This window comes from Hippichthys cyanospilos, chromosome 16 (assembly GCF_059441005.1).
Source record: "Hippichthys cyanospilos isolate Australia breed blue-spotted pipefish chromosome 16, RoL_Hcya_1.0, whole genome shotgun sequence".
Lineage (NCBI taxonomy): Eukaryota > Metazoa > Chordata > Actinopteri > Syngnathiformes > Syngnathidae > Hippichthys > Hippichthys cyanospilos.
Window position 1 is genome coordinate 16,699,981 of NC_142384.1, and position 26,359 is coordinate 16,726,339.

At 43.6% G+C, this 26,359-nt stretch overlaps 2 protein-coding genes across 4 annotated transcripts in view; one reads left to right on the forward strand and one right to left on the reverse strand.

Moving 5' to 3' along the window:
• The window catches only part of coro7 (coronin 7), a 75,882-nt gene that overhangs the window by 25,421 nt on the left and 24,102 nt on the right, over positions 1 to 26,359 (forward strand). The window lies entirely within an intron of this gene.
• vasnb (vasorin b) lies at positions 6,607 to 25,008 on the reverse strand. Its single transcript, XM_088437759.1, has 2 exons — positions 24,869 to 25,008; positions 6,607 to 9,883 (listed from the first exon to the last, which is right to left on the reverse strand). The coding sequence occupies exon 2, from the start codon at positions 9,854 to 9,856 to the stop codon at positions 7,814 to 7,816; it is 2,043 nt and encodes a 680-aa protein (XP_088293885.1). The 5' UTR covers positions 9,857 to 9,883; positions 24,869 to 25,008; the 3' UTR covers positions 6,607 to 7,813.

A 26,359-nucleotide genomic window follows, 5' to 3' on the forward strand; every position in this document is an offset into this window, starting at 1 on the left:
GTAACAAACTCTACCCTTGTTTAGCTAAACCGTGTTCTAAAAAGTCCAAACCCGCCATGCAGTGGACTCAAAATGTGAACTATATTTGATATCCTCCGTTTTGAATTTGGAAGTATCAAAAAGGACCTTCCAAAATCCTTGTTTACCTTTGACCAATCAGGACGCATAAACAAGTTGTAATGACAACAGATCAGCCTGTCAAAAACTGCCCATGTCCCGGTCTGTTACTTGTTCACTCGCTCATGACTAATCAGCTACAGGCGCTTGTGACTCTCCAGACCTTTTCTACTGACAGGATTAGCGATGTGGGTGTGTGTTTTAGCTTCTAATAACCGCATGTGGACCCCCGCACACTCTCTATTATTGTGTATTTTCAGCAGTTGGCCCAAAACAGGTGGTTGTTGGCCGGAAGTGGATGGGCTCATTCCTGCAGCCTTAAAGTTCATAGGCCAGGGTTCAAGGGTCACTTTAGTGGAGGAAGGGGGGGGTTTAAGCCGACCATTATGTTCTGCCAGTGATCAGTTGTGTTTAGGCTGGATGGATGTTTAGGGGGGAGGTAATTAGTCAAACTGATGTGGATGGCAGTAGTCTTGTATAGCTTTTGTTTATAATCCATGGAGGCTCACGTGACGTGAAGGCAGCAGTTTTTGCCCTTGTAACTTCCTCATATTCAACGTATTCGTTTTGTTTCATTTGCGTTCTGGTAACAGTTGACTTTTCTTTATATCTGTCAAAAAAGGGACTAATATCGCTTTTTTTTTGTCAGCAATGCGTAGGTAGATATAATGACCTCCACTCATCTTCAGTCGAGGAAATAAACGAGCTAAAAGCCGCAAGAGATTGAGCCAGTGACACCCTGATCTTAATCTGATCTGGTGCCGGAGTTGACGTCTGAAACTGTTTTGGACTTCACCGCTAAAGTTTGAAAACTTCCCTCTGGCATTTTTTTTGAACTTCTGGCACCAAAAACAGCTGTTTGGCCTGTTTCTGCTCTCCTTCCAGCTGTTTTCCTTTTCTTAACGATTTTTTTTCCGAAGGCCACGTGAGGTTAGAAAGCACGCTCTGGGCCGGCAAAGCCGCAACTCCCCGCGCTCGGTCCAAGCGAAACGTCTTTAAGGCTAATGAGGGATTATTTTTATCTGTCTTATCTTCCGGAAGACTGGTCTGGATTTGACACATTATGGAAGGATGACTCTTGGCGATTTACGCTCCTGTTCTGTCCTCTTGAAAACCTTTTACCTATCTCAGGGGTATTCCAATGTCTGACCCAGGCGCCCATTTACAGCCCTGACTCTCTTTTTTTTTTTTAATTGGCCTGCAATATGCAGTAAAGGCAAACTATTTGCTTGATTTCCTGCTTAGCGCTGACTTACAGTGCGGTTGGCTTACCATGCGCAAACATTGTTTTCATCCCCACTTAAGGAAATATCTTGCTCAACATCCTCATAAATCAAATGCCTCTACTGGTTGATCATCATTCTTCCATCTCCATCATTTTGCTCGTGAAGTACAACAAGCTTCAGGCTTGATTGCATTCCATTGAGTAGCCAGGTCTTGTAGCCGGGTCTCGGTTGCTCCCTCCTTCCACCGGGTTTCTAAAAGGGTTAGTTGCCTGAATCATAACCGTCCGACAAAGTTTGTCGTTAGAAGAAAAGTCATGTTTGTAAGCCTCAAATTCCACACAAGTTGGAGAAAAAGATCCTATTCTAATTGATCTTTGACTTCTCTTGTTGTCAATGACGGTGAATGATATCATGTCCACAACACCTGGGGCAAAGCCAGGTGGGCCTGAAAATATGCAGTTTTTGCCGGAAATCGGAGCATCCAGGGTCAAGTTAGGACTGTGACTAGTCGTGGAAAGTGTCGTGTGGATCTCCTCGGGGCACAAACGTTATCACCGTCATTTTGTGGACTCGAGTTTTTGGAGTTTCTTATTTTATGGCAATTCATCAAAGGCCAACCCACTGCGATGAAAATCGACCCAGTTGTAGTTCAGTTTATGTAACAATTGGACTCTTGAATTTCTGGAACCGGTCGCAAATTTGAGGAATCCGAATTCAACCCTAACTATAACCTTGTTTTACCTACTAATAACGATACCGACGAAGAAACCTCAGTTCCTCGGCAGCGGCGCATGCACGAGCCCAAACAAGCTGTTCACTGCTGGTGGGGCAATATAAATTGAATACAAGCAAAGTCTTGTCAAAACCTTTGAATATATCCTACTTGGCACGTTGCCGCTTTTCTTTACTGTTATTGTTTTTCATCACACAGTATATTCTCTGTTTGCCACGGGCCCCGGTTCCTCCTCCCCTTAATGCTGCAGGGAAGGTTGTCCCGACCGTTTCTGCCGAGGGAAAAAAAAAAGAAAAAAAATCAACAGCTTGTGCAACATGATTGGCAGCTGACAACCAAAGTAGCCGGCATGTTAAAAGGAAATGAGGTTGCGCTGGGTGCCAGGGTCTTTTCGGATTTCACTCATTAATGCATTCATTTCCGCCTGCTGGTTTTAAGGGTACAGTCCGTACGTACGTCACCGGCATCGCGCGGAACATCACTTTTCAACAGAAATATGCAAGTTTGTTCAAACATTCCATTGCATCATGAAAGAGAGCCAGCAATTTTCAACATTGAGTCAACAAACGGTCAAAGTAAAACCCCACGCGGAGCTGTAGTCCGGTCCAGCTTGATGGAGTTCTGGTAGAGTCCGAGTCACAAAAATCCGAGTCCAAGTCAAGTCTGAGTCACAAAGATCTGAGTCAAGTTGGAGTCGCAAAAATTCGTCAGTCTCACTAATATCTGAGTCCAAATCAAGTCTAAGTCGCAAAGATCCCGAGTCCAAGTCAAGTCGGTGTCGCAAAGATCCAAATCAAAGTCACCGAGGTCTGAGTCCAACTCAAGTGGGAGTCACAAAGATCCGAGTCAAAGTCAAATCAGAGTCACCGAGGTCTGAGTCTGGGTCATCAAGATCCGAGTCCGAGTTGTTGGACTCGGAAACTCCGAGTTAAACTCAACGTGGTATCGTATGATTCTGAAATCGAAAGAGGACTCGTGAGGATAAAAATATTTCGCCAGGCCCGGACTCAAGTTCTACGGCCTTGCCAACACTTGCGGACAGACCGTTCGTACAGATTCTTGAAAAAAAAGTATCTAACCCACCAAAATGTAACGTGTGAGGTTTCGGCCCGAAGCTTCGACGTGTTTATGAGAATCCGCGCTGCTACCGCTGGTTACTGCATGGATTTCGAGCAAAAACCGGAATGTGGCCTGAGTCCGAAAATCCAATGCGGTGTGCTCGCAAAAGTAAAGTCTTGAGTCATGCGGCTGTCTGTTTGCGTATGAAATAGCGTTCTAACAGCATGTGAAATGGCTGCTTGATGTCAGATTAGCTTCTGGGCCCTCTCCTGGCACGCGCTGGCGGGTGGGCGGGTCTTTATGTTCGCACTTGAGAGAAACTGCGTCTCCTGTGTTATTACTCCTGGGGAAAGATTAATGGTGAACGAAGGTGGAATGTGTGGCAGGAAAGCGAGCGAGCGGTGGAAAGTAGGCAAGAGCCAACAAACAGAGCCAGAGAAGCAGCTTCTAAAAACAAAGCGGCCTTGTGTTTTGTTTTCTTTTTCCTCCCGACTCAGCACATCTTTTCTTACACTTACCCTACTTTGGAGAAAAAAGAAGAAAAAAAATCTCGTGGAACCTGTTTGTCATTTATTCATTTTGTACTCAATGAGGATTCCATTCTGCCGTCGACGGACACTGAAGGCTGGCGGTAGAAGTTATGGTTAGGGCCTCGCGGAGAGCAAAAATACACACTTGGAAGCAGAGTTTGGATTAATTCCCCGAATAAGCAATTGCTGTTCACTTAGGGTTTAACCACCAAATCCCAATCCATTCGAATCAGAGCGAATGAAGAATACAACTTGATCTGTAATTGAACCGCATTTTATTCGTCACTTTTGGAAAGATTCATAGTGTTCCACAAAATACAAGCATAGCTATGGAACGCTTTTCATTTAAAATCACTTGAACCACACCATACACAGGGTGTTTTGTTTGTTTTTTTTTTTCCCCTGCTTTTTTTTAAATACATCCCCATTGTTACCATGATACTAGCTAGCTTAGCGCAAGGCTAACAAAAGTAGAATTTTTGGATCCAACGTCTAGCAAAATCTGCGCGAACACGCAGTACAAGGCCAATAGCAAAGTAACAAAAAAAAACAAAAAACGGATACACTGCCTAGAGGCCCTTCATTGACTGATTGCTCAACGTTTTAATAGAATGCTTATTAGCTGGCTAACATGTGCAAACAACTTGCTCCCCGCTGATTATATACTGGGACGCGTGAGTCAAGCGGGGAAAATTCTGATCTAGCGTTCGTTTCCAAGGGTCAACTCGCGTTAGCCCCGATTCATTCCACGCGCTACCTAATCGATATAAAACCTATGCGGGCCCCTGTTCAAGTATCAAGATTTTGTCATTTGAAAAGGATTTTGTCATTTGAAAAGGAGCCCAAGATAAATCATTTCAAGATGATCTCCTGCTATGTCGAGATGTTTACAGTCCCGTTCACCTTTTGGATGTATAATCAACCTAAATCATATAATATAATCAACCCTAAATCCAGTATAAGGCTTAAGTCCTTCACGATAGCCACTTGAAAGAATCCTCAATCAGTTCCGTTTTGGATTGAACTTGAATATGCATCCAGTGGTTTCTAGCTCCCTTCAAAGAGGCAACTCATTGACTCGACTCTATGAGCACTTAGACCGCCGTAAGAACTGTCTAACGGTGAATCCACATCTTCTATTACGGACCCGTGCGGCAATTTCCGTGAATTTCTTGCGTGATTAAGGCCAGTGAGACTTGAGTTCATCGGTTGCGCATCCAAAAATGTTGCAGATGTTTCAATCGAGAAAACGTGGCCGTCTAAGCCTTGAATATTGATTCCAGTCCAGGTCAAGTTAAAAACAGAGCGGCGATCCATTTGCTAACCCAAAATAAAATGTGGGGTGGGGGTATGTAACGTAAGGTTGATAATTGAGTCCAGTGTCCCCCACGGCAACAATAAGGAGTATTGAGTGGTCTATGTGAAAGTTGGATGACATCCAAGAAAGTAAGGTCCTCTGCGCTCCAGGAGAACAAAAACCCAGGCTGTTTTAAGGAAAGAAATGCAAAAACGAGCCGGCATGCAGGCACGCACGCGCACACACCTCTTTCCCTTTCACACATGAACATTAGCAGATGCCTGTATAGCGCAATGCACGCATTGTTTCTAATACGGGCATCGCTGTTACATGACATCATCTGTGTTTTCCTTACCTGAAGCGGCTCCACATGTGCTCACGATTAGGACCCATCTGTTGCCGTGTCCAAAAAAAAAAAAAATTCTTCCTAAACAGTAACGGAAGAACGCAAAGTTACTGCTACCTAACCCGCTGGGGAAGCACATTGTGTGTTTTATTTCTCGGAAGTTTGCTTCCAATGAACAAATTGACTCAGTGGGGCCAGTTTTATGGGTTGAGGCAGTTGGGACCAGTTTATTTGTGTGTTTGCCTGTAGGTGTGCGTACGCGCGGTTTTGATTCCCTGTTAGCATCCCAATCGTAAAACATATGGGTGGTCACCCCGTGCGTATAATGCTGGTTTATAAAAGTGGCTCATTAAAGCGTGGCCCAGTCAGACATTTGTAAAGGTTGAATCCCCTTAGGGACAATCACAGGAACTTTGAGAGCCTGTTCACACGCTGAAGCTGCACGTAAAAAGTCACTGTCAAGGTTTTTTTTTTTTTTGCTAAGTAACAGTAATTTGCAATACATATTAAAATGGATTCCAGTGCCGGTAGCTTTCTTTTTAGCATTAGCAGTCAAAAGGAAACAGCCTTTTGAAACGTCGCCGCGCTTTTCGTTTGTTTCGGCGTATTACGAGACTTTGAAACTCCCGACGTGTACGGGACCGAAAAAGAAATAACCAGGACAAACATTGTAGTAGCATTGTTTTTTAGGATTAGCATTCCAGAGTCCACATACCAGTGAAACCAGTTTTCCTCTTGATTTGTTTTTAAAGGCAACAGTTATGTCGGAAACAGTGCTTTCATTCCTGCATAAATATTGTCTTGATTTGGTGTCATAGAATTTTGCTGTTTTTTATTATTAGCATTTAGATTCCACCAATGGCTGTAAATGTTGTTTATTCCTTGACAGCAAAACTGCAAAAGTCCAATCTTCTTTTTGGGATGTTCATTTATTATCACTTTTGTTCCACTTGTACAATCAACAATAATAATAATAATAATAATTAAAAAAAAAAGGACAAATATTAACAAGGCACTTCCCCAAATAAACGGGGAAAACTTCATTTACAATCACATCGAAAATAGTTATTCTCAATGAATTCTGTTTTACAGAAAAATATATTCCAGTTTCAATTGTTTTTCTTCTTCCGTGTTTGTGTTGGCGCGTCAATCCGTTCTTTGTGTGGGACCGTCGACTATACATTGAAAATACTGCTGGTAACAGACGTTCACAGATGTGTCGATAGAGGAGTCTTGGATGTAATGAACTTGAGACATGAGGGCACATGGAAAGGGTGCTGTGGGAGGGGGGGGGGCAAGTCCCAACATGACAGTTCATGCGCCGATGTTGACAGATCCAGCCCCCTGCACATCCCCACGCATAACTCATAATAACAGTGAGTTCTCGCGTGCCCTCTACGTGTTCGAGTCCCCGTTTCGCACGTTTTGTTATTCTTCAAAACGACGGGTTGGTTGTTAAGTCACATTCGGTGTAAAATGATTCCCAGCCCGATGCCTAGCGCGTTTGCCGAGGGGGTAAACACTGCATTTCCCTTATAGGGAGAATAAATAATAAATAAAGTCACCGTGTTTTGTTTTGTCCCCCCCCCGTAATTCAAATGCGTGTTTAATGTAATTGATGCAAGCACTAAGCTGCAGCCAAAACAGAAGGGGTTCAGTCAACCGCTTTCTTGTACCTGCTCGTAATCCCGATTACACTACGCTCTTTTGTGACGGCTCCTGCTTCCAAATGTTGCAAAAAGGGATTTGGTCAGTCTTGGAGCATTTGCAGACTTGTATCTACTTAGACTGTCTGACACCCTGGGGACCAAAAAGCTCTTTGATTGACCGTGCCGGTACCAAACTATTTCTAATCTTCAAAGATTTAAATCTGTCAACTTTGTGTTGTTAGTCACAGGAGGTGACAATGTACTTTAGGTGTAGAAAGGCTGTTAGCAGTCACAATGTTGCTCATTAGAAAAGAAAAAAAAATACAAAAGGACTTATAAAAGTTATATACAAAATCAGCTTTTGTTTTAGTGCCAGACAGGTTGAGTATTCAGCATGTAGATTCGTGCTACATTAATATGCCCGCGGTCCTCAGCGCAGGCACTCTTGGGAGGCAGACAAAGTTGAAGCGTGTCTTTTGTTCGCAATAAAGACATAAAACCATTCGCAATCTTATCTGCACGACTTCATTACCTCCTTAACCGCGTGCGAAAATCCCTTTGGGATCAGACCGAGGCGCGGCGGCCTACGGCGGGTAGGGTGGCGTGGAAACAAATGTGGCGTTTTAGTGCATACTCCTGAATGAACATGCATTTCCACCAATGAAAATCCAGCATCTCTCCCAGCATCACTTGACCTTTGACCAGCTGCCGATAGCCTAGAAGCAGTTAGCAGTCGAGCAACGTGAACTCTATGTCACATAGTCAAAGTCCAAATCCGGTCAGTCGGATAATTAACCGTTTCCCGTTTGGATGACGGTGCCGCCGTCGGACGTCCTTATTCAGTCCGAGCCTGATGTCAAAAGTACGAAGGCTTGTGCGATGACAAGTTTTTACTTGATATGCAGTGGTCCTGCAGGAGCAGCACTTCGTATTCCAGGTTGCCATTTTGAACGGCGGGTTCAGGGACGATGAGTTCCGCCTGTTTTTGAGGCAGCGCCCCGTTGCCCAAGCCGGCCTTCACGCCATCCAGCTCGAGCTGCGAGGGCTCGCAGTCCAGGTCCAGGTGGCCTTTTGCCCTCTTCTTGCGAAGAAAGCAAACCACTCCCACGGCCGTGGCGATCAGCACCAGCAGGAGCAAGATGGCGATCGCGGGCACCAGCAAGGTGGTCATCTTTTTGTTGACTATTTGGGCTCCGGTGACGCTGGCGTTTTTCTCATCGGCCGTATGCGCCTGAGTGCATACGCTGTCGATGCCGCTCGGCGCCCCCAGCGGACTGGCGCAAACGGCGTAGGTGGAATTGGGCTTCAGGCCTCGGAGTCTGTATTCCGGATACGAGGCGGGCAGGCTGAGTTGCATGGGCCTGCGGTCCGGCCCGGAGAGATTACGGTAGGTTAGACGAATCCCCCGGATGTACGGCCGCATTTCAATGTAGCGATGGAGATCCAGTAGGATAGACGTGGAGGTCGCCTGACGTGAACTGATATCTGGCGCGTTCGGGGCGACCGTCATTACGGGAACAGGTTCGGGGGGTGAGGAGGGATCCTTGTTTTGGAGTTCACAATAAAATCCGGAGGTGCCGCGCGGGCAGGAACACTCCACCTGGCCGTACGGGTCCAGGCGGCAAGTCCCACCGTTGAGGCAAGTGTGAGAGGGGCAGAAGTGCGGTTCCTCGTCGGAATCTATGCTGCTGCTGCTTGGGGATGCGGGAACTGGCGGAAACGGGTAGTCGGGGTCTTTGTTTGTGTCATCATCCTTAGCCTCGTGGACCGGAATAGCTGTCGTAGCGCTCTCCGACGTCGTGACGTGCGCGGCGGCTGTAGTTTTCACCGTGGGCGTGGTTAGCGTAGTTGTGGTCGGGCAGCCGAAATCCCGGCGCTCCAGTCTCTCCACTACCTTGCCGGCGTTGATTGGAGGAAAATGGCAGCGTGTCTCCTCTGTTCTTTCCAGGGTAATGCTTTGGGCTCGCAGCCAGCCCGGGAGCCAGGCTAATGTACACAAGCAGTTGAAAGGGTTTTCTGCCGCAGTCAGCTTCCTCAGATGAGGGAATAGCTGCGCAAACTCCTCCGGGAGCCCTTGCAGACTTAGGCTGCTGACGTCCAACTCCTTCAGCTCTTCTAGGTTCTTCAGGTCCTGAAATTTTAGAGGACCCATGGGGTTGCCAGCCAGGTTGAGGTAAATCAGCCCCCGAATTTCTTTCAAGATCGGCGGCAAAACCGTCAGTCGGTTTCTTGAGACGTCCAGCTCATGGAGGTTCTTCAAACTGCCGACGAGCTCCGAATTCAGGTCGGTTAGTCCCACACCACCTAACTTGAGGGACTCAAGATTTGGGGTTTCGAGGTCTGAGGGCCCCAATGTAGGTATGACGTTAAAACGAAGGTCCAGCAGCAGCAATCGGGGCATCGCGAGAACAGGCAGTGACGTCAACCTGTTGCCCTGCAACTTGAGCTCCAGTAGGTTCTCCAAACCGTTAAAGGCAGCAGGGTGGATGGTCTTGATATGGTTGCTGTACAAATACAGACGCTCGAGCAGTATCATATTTTGGAAACATTGCTCGGAAATGTGAGTGATCTGGTTGGATGATAAGTCCAAGTTTTTCAAAGAGGTGAGCGGTAGGAAGACGCCGTCAGAAAGTTCTGTCAGTTTGTTTTGGCTGAGGTCCAGCATGTCCAAGTTCTTAAGACCATCGAAATCTTCAGTGGATAAGCTCTCGATGCCGTTGGCAAAAAGGTAGAGGCTCCTCGTCGAGGGGGGCACTCCCTGAGGAAAGGTGGCGGAACGTCTCTGGAAGCATAAGATGGATTCCGGCGTGGAGCAGGAGCAGCCTTCTGGGCACTCGCTGGACATGAAGCCGCTGGGAATTACGAGGAACAGCACCAGCGGCGTGAGAGAGACCCTCATCTTGTGGACTCTTTTCCACGTCTCAGCCTGAAACAAACAAACCAGAAAAAGGTCCGTAAATATCATCAATCGATTGCCTTTCAAAGCTGAATTTCAGATGATTGGGAATATCTATTTTGAATATCTGGAAGATGACTTGACAGAGTTGAATTCCAACACTGATTCGTTGTACGGCCGTCCCACACGTTGGACGCAGAGATTACTTCTAGAGATGAAATTTTGCATCGCCGACGATCAAAGGCCTTTGTCACAAGGTCTTTAAAAGCATAGCCCTCTAGCCAAGGGCGTGAACTTGCTCCAGAAAATATTGAGGTCGCGCCACACATTACCGGTACCCCGTTCTCACCTCAAAGATCTGACTGCACGGTTGACTCGGCCGGGCCCGTTTTGTTTTCGACTCCCATGTGTTATGCGCTACGCTGTAGTAGAAACACTACAGTACACTTCATATTCAGATTGATAAACTGTCTGATCAACCGGGGCGATATGCTAGCCAAAATCCAGGACTTGCAAATCCAATTCTCTATTGCGGTTTCTTGGCTAGACTGGAAGGAGCTTCAAACGCCATGATGGAAAGGCGGGGAAGAGTTTGCGTGACACTTTCTTATTGCCTCAGCAGACTTGGGAATGAGTGGGAGAAGGGGGCGGGATGGGCCTCATTTCTTTCTGTTGACATTTTTTTGACAGCTTTTTATCTTATCTTTTTTTTCCTGCTTGCACCGGGTAACCTGAAAACACTTTTTTTTTTTGTGTGCGCGTGTGTCTCTCCCCCTCCGCCAGGTACAATAGTCTCATTGTCTCAAACGCGCAACAGGCGCTGCAGTGTCTTTTAACGTCAGGGCTCCAAATCTCCCGTTTCTTTGTGCGGAAAGCCCTACATGCTGAAGGGACTTTACCGCTTGAGTTGTTTGCGTCTCCGCAGTAGTCATACCTTAAGTATGTACAACTTTTTGTAGACCACACACAAACGCAAACGGAATGTTCTGTCCAACGAGCCGTCTCAATCATTGACGTTGCCGTCATACCTCCGTTGGGTAAACACGTCGGCCGAAAAGTCTTGTGTTTCTATTTGGGAACCTTGCGGGGAGGGGGGTTATCATTTGTGGGGTGCGGGAGAGAGTTGTAGCAAAAGGACCTGTATCATCTCAGCCATGGCATTTATTTTCATTCTCGTGCCGCATATTTTCGTTCCCGCCGCCCTCCTTGAAACTGTAGCCCCCTTTGGAAAGATTCCCGCGTCTCTTATTTACTCTTCTCTTACGTGCCGGGTCCGGGTAATCCCGACATGCGCTTGAACCCCGCTGCCAACGCGTCAGCCCTCTCATCTGGGTAATTCCTTCAGACGGCAACAAAACGTTGTTCGACGCCGCCTGACGCCAGATACTTGACCCCGGTTGACGCCGGGGACTTGACCTGCTAGCCTGTATGACTTTTGTAAAATATTGGACAAGCTGAACAGTTTTTCTTTTTTTTTTTTTTAATGGGGAATCCAACACAACAGCGGCTTAATCATTTGGAGAAAACACCCGAGGGACTTGTTTGTGTTACCATTTGCATGTGTGCCCACATTGACAGCGCACATCCAACAAAGGCCGGAATTCCTCATAAGCAGTACAAATTTCAACTGGCAACCACATACTTTACGATATGCCGGTATTCTCAACATTATTTTCAATTTCTACCTTCTCCACTTGTCAGTGAAGAAACTGGATAGTTCAGTGATCAGCTTCAGATTCCAACTCAAGTGCTTCATGAAGCTTCATTTGGCCATCTTTAGCTTGAGCTTATTTTCCTTAATCTTGATGGTTTAAGTTTTACTAAATACCTCTATCAGGAAAACATGTCATTTTGTTAACTATGTTATAATAATAGACGGTACTAATAATCCCACAGATGTGATGAAAAATATGAAGCTTCATGAAGCACTTGTGATATTTTTTTTCTCCTCTACATGGTGATCTTGGTTTAAAGGCAAAAACTCTGGTGCAGAGTAAATGTATTACAGTTCCACTGCATCTTTAAACCAGGAGTGCCATCTCGAGAAATGAAAAAATACCACAAGTGTTTCACGAAGCTTCGTTTATCCGTCACTACTACGGGTGCCTCTTTTCTTGTCTATTTGGACTTGGGTGATTCGTACAGGTTTTTATCTGTTAGTGTGTAAAAAGATAAGAGACAACCGAGTGGACCTGCAGACCCCCTGACCGCGGTTTTAATTTGAGTGTTTAGGAGAAGTCGAACTGCTTAGAGAAAAATCGGGGCGCTCGTGGGGGGCGCGGGGGCCGTGCAGAAAGCTTGTCCCGCCTTCCGACTCGTAATTTCTTTCCTCCCTCGCGCGCTTGTTGAGACATTCCTCAGACTGCCGGCAGCTGAGCCTGAAGTCTGTGTCACAGGCTTGGCATGTGGAGATCAACAAGAACTTTTCAAGATGACAGATTTATGAGAGGACGGTGCTTCTCGTAGGTGAATGACAGCTTTGAATAAAACAAAACAAAACACGTGTCTTTAACGATCGTCCTTACGTCTGTGTTTTCGTTTTCGCTCCGGCTTGGATGCACGGAGCGCGTTAACGGTGATGGCGTTGACCTTGAAATAATGGCCGGCGCTTCGTCTCGTAAAAGCGTTTATGAAATCGTTGTGATGATCTCAATTCACGTTGCTAACCAAAACAGCAGCACAGAGAGAGGCACATCGGGACCCTGATTACAGAAACGTTGGAAACGAGTTCCTAACAAGACAGGGCAGCTTGTTTAACTGTGGTTTATGGTGGTTGTGACCTTTGGCCTTTGGCCTCCCGACCGGTCTCGAGACCGTACAATTTGAATATTATCTATATATCAGATATGAGCCTGATTCATATATATATTTTCATAGTTGTGGCATATTTGAAAAATATCCTTGGGGTCGTTTCAGTCACTTTTTTTGTCAAGTTACGGGTCACCAAAAAGCAGATGACGGGCCACAAATGGCCCCTGGGCCACAGTTTGGATAACCCCTTGTTTAACTGACCTTAAATTGATCATCGAGTAAAATGACAAGTCTCTCTATGGACATGGGCTATCTAACCGAGTGTTGTCATATTTTCCATCCCAAGACAACGACCTGCAATTTGCATAAATTGCCTGAGGAAAAATGTCGCGTGAAAAGGCATCACGTTTAACGAATCTTAATTTATTTGTTATTTCTTCTATCTATTGTTCCTATTATAAAATATTTTCGTATGTATACGCGTATAGCCGCGTGCAATGACACTAAAGGTATTCAAAATACAAGTTTGTTCGATGAATCGGCGAGTCTAAAAATATTCGCTAGCGACAACTCACCTTTTTGTGAAATCTGCCACCTCGGTAGGGCTAATAAGATAAAGCGAAAACCAGGAGGAGTGAAAAACGGAGAAGGTCAAAGAAAGTTGGACTGAAGGAGGAGTTAGTGAGGCCACAGCTTGGGGCTCGCGGTGCTTCACTAAAGTCCCTCTGGGCCTAGCGTCAAGAGCCCTTATCTCGAGGGTTTATAAAATACCGGCGTGCGCGCGCGCCGAGGAGTTACAGGTCGCCGCGCACTCGCGTGATTCTGCCGGCCGGGCGAGAGACTGCAAGAGGGCGCCGTGCCAAGTCGCAGTCGGGCGGCCTCCCATTAAAGAGGCTCCTCTTCCTCGGGGGGGTTTGAGCTCGCACGGGGGTAATGCTTTGGGCATGTGCGCTCAGGCAGAATGTACAGCGCTCCGGTTTCTTGAGTCCGGTGGCTTCGCGCAGCGGCACCCCCGCGTTAAGGGCCTCACCTTTTCTTATCTTTTCAACACGGGCGAGAAGCTACACTTGTTGTCATCGCTACCGATATTTCTTTTTTTTTTCCATTTTCTCCAATCCTAGGAAGTTTACATCAAAGGGAAATCATGAAGACACTTGGGTGCTGAAATTTCACCCAATATGGTATCGCCCATCCCTAATCAAGTTAACATCGAGACACCTAAAATTGACGGAATACTTCCCTCGAGTGGAAATGAGATATTTTCAGTCCTCTAATGAAAGCAGACTGATGATCATGATATCAAAGTAAAACACCAGCCTACGCTCGTCATTACTTTCAACATTTTCTGTCGTGACGAACATACATGTCGGAATCTGTCAGTCAGATCCGGTGATGACACGTGCTTCAAAACAGTCCAAAATATGAACGCAATGCCAGCAAGGCTAGAATGACATCATGAGTTTTGTGGAAATAGCTACGGGCTGACAGAAACTATACCGACGCCTCGGTATGTGTTCGTAGGAAGCCACTATGTCGTTCTCTCCTTGTGATTTTTTTTTTTCCATCAAAACAGTTTTCTTTTCAAATTAAGAGCAAATGAATTGGAACATCAGGCAGCAGCTCAAAAAAGGTCAATGTTTTTAAACGGACGCGCGTTATCCGCTACGCAATTTGGTTCGGGGGTTACGTCGAAGTCACGCAAACATGGCCGCGACCGCCGAAAGCTAGATGAACAATTCTGCTAAATTCAACGTAAGACTGCCCTGAGAAAAAACACACTTGCCATCAGCCAAAACGGAGAGAACGGGTAAACCTGATACGAGCCCGCCTCGAATCTCCTTCGCATACTTTTGCCCCTATTTTCCCCATCCCCTTCTCCGCTGTCTGCACCGAGGCGAGACCACAGCTGGACCTTGTTATCCAGAATCCACTGGGGCTACGCGTCAACATGACAAAGGGGTAAGGGAGAGGTTTCGGGACGGACGAGCGAGATTTGGAGAGGATGAAGGAGGATCAAGGAAGATTACGGAAGGACTATCCGGCAAAAGTGCGCTCCAGGTGTACCGCCGACATGCCACACAAGGTTGAGCGTGAAAATGTCTGCTATGTTAATGAAGGACTGCCAAGTATGTGCTCGTGGCAGAAGCTGTTTGCATTTCTCAGATTAGCATCTGTCACCGGTTGTACCTGTATGACCTAGCAAGAATGAACAAAAAAGAAAACAAAATAAAAAACGGCGCTCCATTATCTGAAGCTAAGAGCGCGTAGTCCTAAATGTTGACTTTTTTTCCCAGCGCGATAAATGAAACGATGACATCTCGAGCTAGTCCCACAATACTGCTCCAGAAACCGCAGCGGTTATTATGCGGCTTTGATCGTCAATTTATTACAAACATTCATCGGAGGCCGCGCATTGTAATCGGCGAAATGTCAGAGCTTCCTGACTTGTTATTAGCACGTCTTCTTTTAACGGCATCATTTGTGGTTAGCGTGACAATTTTTATTTCGCTTAAAGCAGTGAAAACCATTTCCTCTTTCATTGCAAATCAACAGCTAGCCTAGCTTCGATTTCTTCTTTTCGTACAAGTCAGCAGTCCTTCTAGTTTCTTCCATTTTTTTTCTTCTACTACAAGTTAGCACATATCCTAGCAACTTTTTTTTGTACTACAAGTAAGCAGTTAGCCTGGCTTCTGTTTCTTAATTTACCGCAAATGAGCAGTTAGCCTACTTTCTTTCATTTCTTTTTTTCCTTCAGAACAACAGTTAGCCTCACTTTTTCTGTTTTTTTTTTGTACAAGTTAGTCTAGAATCTGTTTCTTCTTGAACTACAAGTTAATAGCTAGTCTAGCTTCTATTTCTTCTTTTACCACAAGCTAGGAGTTAGCCTCCTGCTTCTATTTCTTCTTGTCCCTAACCCTACAAATTAACCGTTAGCCTCGCTTTTTCTATTTCTTTTCGAAAAAAGTTTCTTCCGTTTTTCGTCTACTACTACAAGTTAGCAGCTAGCCTAGCTTCTATTTCTTCGTTTACGATGAGTCTGTGAAGTCGAGCGCTGCTTGCCATTTCGTTCTGGAACAGCCGATGTTTATCAGTGATTACAAGCCTGTTTGCTCACTAGCTAGCTAGTAGCTAACACCTCTCCACATACATGGATCATCTCATATGTCGACACTGTGGGTTATAATATTCAGTAGATGCTAGCTAAATCAGCGTGTGTCCCACGCACCATCCATGTTTGATTTAATAAGATTTGGAACTACATTTGTTGTGGTATTGCTCGGCATATTTTATTCAGCAATTCCAGAATATCGTGTAATATCATGCTGCAAAATTGTGTCACTAAACACACAGCACATCCAAATAAAACTGTTATGCGGAGGAGTCGCTGCAACGTAATCGAGCGGAAAATTGCTTCACCTTCCAATTAATTAGTTCTCAATTTGAAAGGAAAAATTAGCAATTTCTGCCGTAGCATCAAACATTCTGCTGAAGCCCAACAAAGCTCACTGACGCGTAAAGACATGTGGGGGTCCTAAGGATTTGGGGGTTAAGGGGACGCCTCGAGGTCAAAGATTAGGTTCAGATCAGAGCTTCCACCATTACTCCGTGTTCTGTGACCCCAGACAACACTGATAACAAGCCTTGTTTGACATCACACACACTCACACAGATCGGGTTGCACACACACTCCTCGCACCTGAAACCCGCTCTTGTTGTCGTTCTCGGCAACACGCGCTTGAGAAATCCAAAACCTTTTGGAGTGAGTCAGAAGGAAATGCAACTAGATGTGATTTAGCCTCCCTTAAAGGCACGGAACAAAAGTGGTTCCAGTTTTCACTGTCCTCTTGGTTTTTTGTTTTTTTGGGGGGGGGTTTTTGGTGTCCGGTGGACAACGTCCATCATCGCACCCCACCCTGAGTTAGAGGTCATAGCCCTTTTCTTCTTTAGCTATATCTTGTCTGAGATCTCCACGGTGAGGTTCTTGTCTTACAAAGACATGAAAGTCCACCACAGACAACATGGGCTTTCTTCAGTTGCTTATTCCTGTCTTAGCTTCCTCTTTAGGTGCTTCTCAGGTGATAAACAAAATGACCCCAGGGAACTTGCCGAGAAGAAGGGGCTACACATGTATCAGCAAACATTTGATTTGCTCGGAAAACCGTCGGTGATAATTGTAAAACGTAAACATGTTCAATATTTACCATGCCAAAGCCTTAAGTGTGTGTGGTCAGTCAGCATCAAGTTGGTCACAACTGTGAAAATATTTTTCTACAAGCTAGCAGTTAGCCGTATTCTTTCTTCTTTTAGTGCAAGGTAGCAGTTAGCCTAGCTTCTTCTATGTCTCGTTTTACTACAATTTGCCAGCTAGCCAACCTTCTTCCGTTTGTTCTTTTACTACAAATTAGTGGTTAGCCTAAATGATTCTATTCCTTCTTTTGCTACAAGGTAGCAGTTAGCCTAGCTTTTTTTCATTTCTTATTGTACTACGAGTTGGCAGCTAGCCTAACTTATTCCATTTCTTTGTTAATGCAAGCTTGCAGTTTGCATAACATATTCCATTTCTTCTTTAACTACGAGGTAGCAGTTAGCATAACATATTCCATTTCTTCTTTAACTACGAGGTAGCAGTTAGCCCTAGCTTCTTCTATGTGTTGTTTTACTACAATTTAGCAGTTAGCCAAGCTTCTTCTGTTTGTTCTTTTTACTACAAATTAGCAGTTAGCCTAAATTACTCTATTCCTTCTTTTGTACAAGGTAACAGTTGGCCTAGCTTTTTTTTTTCTCATTTTACTACAAGTTAGCAGTTAGCCTAACTTATTCTATTTTTTGTTAATAAAACTTTGCAGTTTGCATCACATTCTTTTGCTACAAGATATGGCAGTTTTACTACAATTTAGCAGTTTGTTCTTTTACTACGTCAGCAGTTACCCTAGCTTCTTCTATTTCTTTTTTTTCTACTGTTAATCGTCGCAAGTATCCCACACACAATTTCACGTTGAGTCCCTCAAATGAAAAAATCTGAGGTGAACGCAGTCTTTCAAAGAAACCGATCCATAATCTCCTTTCTTTCGTAGGTGTAAGCGCCGGGCCGCAATTTCTATCGACACGTGCCCCTTTTATTTGTCAACTTAACACAAGCAGGGTGTGTCAGGCGTCGCGCGCGGGCACAATGACTGACGGCAGGCCTCGCGGACCGACGGGCCGGCGGCCCCGCGCCAGATAAACAGTGTCACATGCGAACATGTCCTCCGGCGCGTTCCATCACGCAAATATGTCATCTCGCGCTCCATTTGCCTTCCGTGGCGCCCGCAGCCTACTTTCAGCAGGCGTGTCCAAATATTTGCTTCCATGAGATGCGTATATCATAATCAAAGGAGAATTTTTTTTTTTTTTTTTGCTTTTGCTCCTGTCACCAAATTACAGCGGTACGAGCGACCCGTTCAGTTGAAATTGACAGTCTTCGCACGGTTCCCCGGGCTAGCTTAACGCTAATACGCGATCACACACGTGAAGGAGGAGCTTCAAGTCGCCAGGCTATCGAGTTGGAGTCGGGACTACGGGACTGTGCGGTCGCTGTCGGACATGGCTTGACAGGCGTGTTTTTGAGGTCTCAACAATCTGTTACGTCTGAGAACTGAACTCTGAATCAACATCACACTCCGCTGTAGAATGAAAGTAGCACTATGCCACTGTCAACTGAGAATACGCCGACTCCTGTTTGGCTTTTCTTGCTGGAGATTATTTGTAGTTTTTTCCAATGTGTACAATCATGGCTAAATGGCAATGTGATGAATTCCTGCTCGCTCTTTTTTTTTGTTCTCAAATTTTATCGTGCGCGGAGGCAGTTGTGAATAGTTAGTGAGGATTAGGCAAGTACAACGGTATATGACTTCAAATTGGGAATTTTTTCCTAGGTGTATTGTACCCGTTGTGAATCACTGGCGAGAGGAGCAATAATTATATCATCGTTTCTTGGTACGTTGTGTCTGTGCCATGTTTTTTTTTTTCTTGGATTATTTATAGCCCTTTTTTTTTCGTTACTATTGCTCAAGGTGGCAATTGTAGGTTACGGGCTGGAGAAGCAATCACATTTATTTTTAGATAGTCTTATTGTAGATGTTCTAAAATGGTGGTATAAATACCCCTTTAGATAGTCTTATTGTAGATGTTCTAAAACGTTCTAAAAATAATGTAAAAATAAATACCCCTTGGACTCGTAGTGAAATTTTAACAGGGTTTTAAGTGAATGCTTTTTATTGCCATGACAGGAACAGTGAGTTTTTCTTTTCCGATTAAGAGCAAATTAATTGGAACACAGAGCAAATCCGCGCAGGAGACAGAATAAACCACGCAGGATCAAACTTTTTAGCTTTACAAAATAAAAATCGGTGTCCTTTTTTGGCGCGACGAACTTTGTTTTCTCCGCCAATTTGTCACAGCCGGTTGAGGAGCCCTGTGCTATGCACCAGAACGTTTTTTAAAATGTGTTCAGAAAGGGTATAATACAGTTAACTGGTCTTCTTTGTTGCGTTTTAAAGTATTGCTACTTTAAATTAACGTGACTTGGTGACAGGAAGGCAGTTTGTGCTATATTTTCGTGTACTTCTGGTGATTTGTGGGATTTTCTGACGGTAAACAGCAAATTGAATTTAATCCTTCTTAATTTCGTAACAGAAAGAGCACATTTTTCTTTTCAAACTAAGAGCAAATCGGTTACAACACGAAGCAACTTTTTGCTTATTTTAAATTGTGTCATAAAGTACTGTAGATGGCAGTTATCATTAATACTTGAAAGGAAGGAAATGTTTTGTTTTTTTTTTAACCCCCTTTTCCTGGATGACAGCTTTTCTTTTAGCGCCAATGTGCGGCAACCTGTTTTTCAGGACCTTTTTCGCTTCCCGCTCGCTTTTCCAAGCGCAACCGTTTGTGATTTTTCAAGTCCCTCCGCCCTCGCGAGCAGGACGTCACGAAGGAATCTGCCGCCATAGGGCACCATGGCGGGATATTCCCGAAAACGGAATTTACCATTTATTATTTTTGCTCCTTTTACCCCAACGGTTTGGTGCCGCGATTCAAATCGGAACATATGATTGTCGCGTTAATGTTCGCAGCTTGACGCCGGCGCGAAATGAAAGCGCTCCGTCATAACGAGGCTCGGAAATTTCCCGTTGGTCGCGCTTCGCTCCAAATTCATCGCATATTTGGACATAACGCTGTTGGCTTTTTATGAGGACACTGAAAAGCGAGACGTCCGGTGACGCGTTTGGTGAATTAGCGTAGTTCCTTGGATTCTGCCTGGAAACCAGACGAGCAAAATGATTCTCTGCAAGCGATACCCGCTTTGATAATATTACTTTTTGAATAGTTACCTAACAAAAACGTCTGGTCATTAACAATTTTAATGCCAGCCGTTTAAAAAAAAAAAAAAAGACTGACCTTTTTTCTTTTAATTATTTTAGAATAGTGCATTTTTAATGTACGTTATCTAATTCATACATTCAAAAAAAAAAAAAATTAAAAAAAAAAAAAAAATATATATATATATATATATATATATATATATATATATATGTATATATATATATATATATATATATATATATATATATATATATGTATATATATATATATATATATATATATATATATATATATATATATATATATATATATATATATATATATATAATATAGTAAATAAATAAAAAATAATTACAGCACTGATATATTACTTGTAACCATTGTATTTGTAATATATTGTGGAGATAAAAAATAATATATGGTGTAGATAAATAAGAACTATTCAATATTTTTCGTGGGAATGGTAGCTTTGGTTTGATCATTAAACCATATAAAATTATGAAATTATATATATTAATATCTGCATTATAATACATATATATATTATAATGCAGATATTAATATATATAATTTCATAATTTTATATAATTTTAATAATTTTTTTTATTGGTTTACGATACATAATATATATTATATATAACATAAATGATATTGTATTTATCTGAATGTGTTATGCCGGGTATGCGCGTGTGTGTGTTTGAGGAATGCGGGCCGACTTCTCTATGCTCTGCCAACGTCTTGCCTTGTCACATGTCCATCATCGCCACGGGACGCTTCCGCGCTTTTATAGTCCTTTGTTATTGTTCGGAACAGCCGGCACTTGGGGCGTTGCGTCATGACCCCGAAAGATGGCACGGATGACTTCCTTAAACCTCCCCCTTGAATGACTTTGCGAAATCAACAAATTGACTTTTCTTTTTCTCTATTGTCGACGTTTAACTCAATGTATCCTTAAGATGTATTTACACGTCCAAAAAAATCCATTTAAGTGAACAAATTCATTATCTTCATGGCAAATGGTGAAAAATAGAAATGCCATTGTTTGCAGCAAATGAGCGATGTCATCTGCGCTTCTGCGGAAAAAAACGTGACTCGTTCACTGCCGGTGACGGCCAAAGGCGTCAGATGCATTTTCGCTGGGCTGGCGGTGATTGAGTTAGCATAGTGCTTTAGAAACTAAAAGAATTGGGAATAGTCTCTAATCAAGTATTTTGGTACTGTTATTTGGTTCTAAATACTTACGTAACACCCCCATTACTTTAATTGAGTAAATTGAGTAATTGAGTACTTTAGTACCTAAAGTAATCGAAACGACCGGAGTAGCGTAAACATTTTTGACGGAGCAAATATTCCCGTACGGCTTTTGTTCGAGTCCCAAAGCTCCCGTTTGGTCTTATCAGGCTAATGGCGATCATGAGCCTCGTTTTTAATCGATTTAATCGATTTTCACGAAATAACATTTCATTTTATCATACACTGTAACTGTTTATGTAAATAAGCGGCCACCCCTGGCTAACATGTAGCTCCGCCCCGGACGTAGCCCAAGGGGGAACTCCCACCCCCATTTTAAAATCACTGGATCAATCCTAATCGTCATGTGCTCCCCCCTCTGTTTTCATGCAGTGGACTGTTCCATGTTCTTTCCGGGCACGCTCGGGCTTGATTTACAAAGTTTACATTTTCTTCAGTTTTCCCTTTTTAGTCGGCGATAAACATGAATATCGAAAATCTCGAACGGCTAAAAACATCACATGTGCGCGCACATGTGGGCCTAGTAAGGTCTGGCTTCCCCCAAACTTAATACAGCCTTCAATTAAGAGGGGTTTTTTTTCTTTTTTGACGTAAGGGGCCCCGGTTGAAAAACTCTGCAATTTGCGGTGGCTTTTCTGGGACGAGCATCCTCCCTCTCGTCTCCCGCGCGATCCCCTGATGTTGTTTGAGTTGGGATTTTTTTTTTGGGGGGGGGGATTTTGGTGGACTTTTTGTAGTCTTCCGAGAAAGCTTAAATCCCAGTTGGAATCAAACCGTCAACAGGCCCACGTTTCCAATTTTGCGACGACAAGCTTGCGGGTTGTGATTAGAGAGGGCTAGCGCTGCTCTTTTTGGTGTCCCGGCGCATGTGGGCGGGACGAGGTCCGGAAGCGGTTCTTCTTCGGGTTGCAGGCGCTAGGCGGATTTAACTACGGAGGACTTTGAGGGATGTTTTTTTGGCTTTGGAGACGACCAAGCGCCTGGTCGGAACCGAACGGCGACGCCGTGTTTTTACTTGGATGCTAACGCCCCGAACATGAGGTTTTTTTGGTCGACGCCGACCTGCGAAAGTAAAAACGGGAACCTCACAGCGAGCCCGACAAACTGCCTGTCCCCATTCTGACCCGATCTACGAGAAAACTGAATCTGAACAAATGACAAGTTGCTTCACGTTCCAGTTAATTTGCTCTTAATTTGAAAAGTGTGCTGTTCCTGTCACGGCATTAAAAGGCATTCAAGTAAAAGTTGCGGAAGCCTTCTTAACTCGTTCAATCCCAGACGTATTTTTACGTTTTGAATCGTCCATACATTCAATCCCAGCTACTCTTTTATGTTTTTTTTTCCAAGATATTTTAAAGCGTTGGGTTAGATGACTGTCTAAAAATGGTTGGTACTGACATAGAGTTCAAATATCCCATACCATAATTATTCATAACATCTTCAAGTGGCATTAATTTACTATCAATAATAGCAATAATTAATACACGACTAGAAACAAGGCGGGTTCTGTTTGAAGAAAATCAAAACTAATTCCTCTGTTGCATGGCGTAGCTAGCTAAATAGCTTTTTTTTTTTTTTAAGGGTTGGGGTGGTGGGGGCAATTTGTGTTTCCTCCCGCAGACAAATTTCAACAAGTGTCAAGCGGATAAGCCGCCTAAGGGGGTGGGGGGGGGGGGGGGGGTGGGGGGGGGGGGGGTGGGGGGGGGGGGGCCCTCAAGGTGCGGCCATATGTCAGGACGCTAATTTGCTGAGAGACTTTTAACACCGGTGTGCATCTTGCTTGCACAAACTCGGCGTCAAACGGCATCCTGGAAAGTTCTGCAAGGAACAGGTGGAACTTTTCACCATGCCGCTGATTTAGAGCTCTTTTTACTGTCTGTGACACATGCTGAGGAAACAAGCAGTTCGGCACTACTGGACCACTTTACTCTTTTGCCCCCCGGGAAGGATTATGTGATTTTCCATGCCTGTTTGTTAGGGAGGGGCGGGGGCTGCGTAAAAGATGCTAATCTGTCTGAGGGCTTGAGGGATTGTGGTCAGAAGACTCTTCTTATGCCAATTAAGCCTTTGACACATTTTTTTTTTTTTTTTAGCTATCTTACAGTTGCTTTTTCAAAGCAATATGAACTAAACAATGTTTTTAGTGGTGGGCATTGAAGATATCAGGTACTCGTATCGTGCCGATACCAGCTTTATTGCAAGGTATCGGCATACCAGTATCGGTCGCCTGCGTGTGGACTTTTAAAGATCAGAAATGAGAAATTAGAATAGGAAATTGACACTTTTTTTTTTTGCTGTTTTAAGGAAAATTGTTAGACAGACAGACAGACAGACAGACAGACAGACAGACAGACAGACAGACAGATAGATAGATAGATAGATAGATAGATAGATAGATAGATAGATAGATAGATAGATAGATAGATAGATAGATAGATAGATAGATAGATAGATAGATAGTTATCTGTCTTTAAAATTTTCTGTCATTGTTTTATGACAGGGAATTTGATGTACAAAATGTTGTGTTTTATTGCAGTTTAGAGGAATATTAAATTTCCAATAATTGCCGGAACGTTTTTGTACCAAAAGTGGTCAAAAATTGAGTACACTTATTGGTATTAGTCCGGAAAAAAAAAGATGTATCGAACCTCCCTAATATGGGTTTGACCCAAATAAGTTCCGGGAACCAATTCTGGTCCTCGTTTGGTTTCAAGAGCCCATAAGCTGCTATCCTTTCCATTGTCATCTTCACATTTCAAACTCCATATGGGAAGCGAAGCAATGATGGATTACGATCCAGCATGTTGGATCTTGCCACTTGATTGGATGTTATGGTAATGGCGGAGACAATCATCTGTCAGGAATTTGACCCCCAGTTGCTGTAGCAAGAGTTTTTTTTTTTTTTTTTTTTTTGTGTTTTGTTTTTTTGGAGGGAGGAGGAAAACTTGCCTTCAGCTAAAGCACATCTTATGCATTAATAAATTGCGTCAGTATAGCTACCATGTAGACACCACAACTTTCGGTCACGTTCACATATGCATATATTGGATGCATTGTATAGTTATATGGACTGTATCCATACTGTTTATTTATTGTCTTGCTAGAAACAACTTCTGACTATTTTTGCTGCTTTTATTGACATTCACTCATTCATTATGTATACTTTTTTTTATTAAACTATATATATATACTACTATATATACACACACACACACACACGCACACACACACGCACACCGTTAGCACTTTTAATTTATGTATGTATGTGTCTACCTCCTTCTCAAAAGCTGCAGCAGTTAACATCGTCATCAGATTGGTCGTCATTTCTTTTTTTTTTTACGATCCATATTCGCGAGTCGAATCATTTCCACGAGATGCTTTGGTGCGCAAACGCATCAAAAGTCCCTCAAAAGCAACACTTGATTTGGAGCACTATGATCCAACAGTGAAAGAAAACGTTTGTGTGTTGAACGGGGGTGAACTTGAGCGACCTCTGAGATGTTTTTAGAATCGCTCCTGCAACGTTTGCTCGACTCCCAAATAAAAACGCTGAGGTGAGCGCAAGATGTCGCCCCCCGCCCCTTTCCAAAAGTGAAAGTTTTACGCGCGGATCATGCAGAGCAAGAAAAAAAAAAGTGAGAATAGCCTTACCTCGCAACTTCAGGTTTTTTTTCCTTTTTTGTTTTCTTTTTCTTTTTTTGTCCAAGCGATAAAGTCCACAAGTGCCGGGAAGCCGTTGACTCGTTTGTCGAGTCGCGCGCCTGCCTCCTCCACGTTCGAGGAATGCGCTCGAGTGGCCGCTGCGCGCACAGGAAAAAGACTTTATTTCTTTTCTTTTCTTTTTTTTTCCTCCTCCTTGCTGGCGTCCGCTGGGTGGGCGGAGCCAGAGTCACCTTGCAGCCAGCGCACATTCCCGACGCACTTCGGCTCATTTGCACTCGCGCGACCTGTTTCAAAGACGCTCTTCTGTTTGCTCTTCTATTTGCATGTCGCGCCTTTGTTTTTCTGACTTTTTTTTATGAGGCGTTTTCAAACGAGATTATGGATGTCGTTGCATGGTGAATGAGGGAATGGGTTATTATTATATATATACTTTTTTGCAACAGCAAACTGCAAATTTTTGTTGACAGAAGTTCTACTTTTTTTACAGTTTACGGCATGTTTGTAAATTATATTCGAACAAAAAATAACTCTCTTTTTCCATTTTCATACATTTTAAAAAAGCATGTTGACAATGTGTTTTTAACCGTGTAAGGTGTACGTAAAATAGTTTAATTCCTAAATGCATTATAGGCAAAATGTTTAACTGTTGAAAATGGATAAAAAAGTAAGAATTTTCTTTCTTTTTTTTGGACCGCTTTGCTTTTATTTTACGTCGACGTTTATTGTAAATGTATTTTTCTAAAGAAATGTATAAATAATGAAGAGATCTAAGAATATTGCATGGTTGTTTTTATTTATACTCCAATCAATTATTAATGTCTTTTTTATGTCGTATAAATTATGACAAAATCTAACATTTCTGCTGTTTAGTTCTAAAAGTAATTTGAAATATGTCGCGTAATTATTCACGAAAAATGAAGAGCTCTAAGAACGCTGGATTGTTTTTCCTTTATATTCCCATCAATTATAAATATTTGAAAGTAATTGCGGTATCAATAATATGAATAGCTCAAAGGATGCAGTCAAAGACATGATTTTCAATGTATATCCAAAACAATTAGTACCGCATCCTTGCAACTCAACGGCGCCCTCCGTTAGCCCACCGGGAGTTTTCGGGGTGTGCGGCACGCTTATCACACTTTCCGAAAGGCTGCACTCCGCCGTTCCATCTGCTTCACGTTAGCGCAGTTCAGGGATTCCCAGCAAAAGCCCCTCGGGGGCTCCGCATGTGCTTCTCGTCGCCCTCCCCTCAGCCGTAAGTGACTTTTACGCGTAAACGGCCTCCCCGTTCGTCCGGTGATGACCAACGTCGCGACGTGTTTTTTTGATCGGAAAAATAGCTCGCTTGCGCTTCATAAAAGCATGCGGTAGTAACATAACGAGAGATTCGTTTTTGCTTCCGGGTTTGTGCACACCACAGGCACCAGGGGGCAGCGTAACACGTCAGAAGGTTTCACTGCTATGACTCAAAAGTGCATT

What these genes read in the sequence shown, in the direction of transcription:
- vasnb (XM_088437759.1), bottom strand. Translation starts at nt 9,856, where the DNA reads ATGAGGGTCTCTCTCACGCCGCTGGTGCTGTTCCTCGTAATTCCCAGC.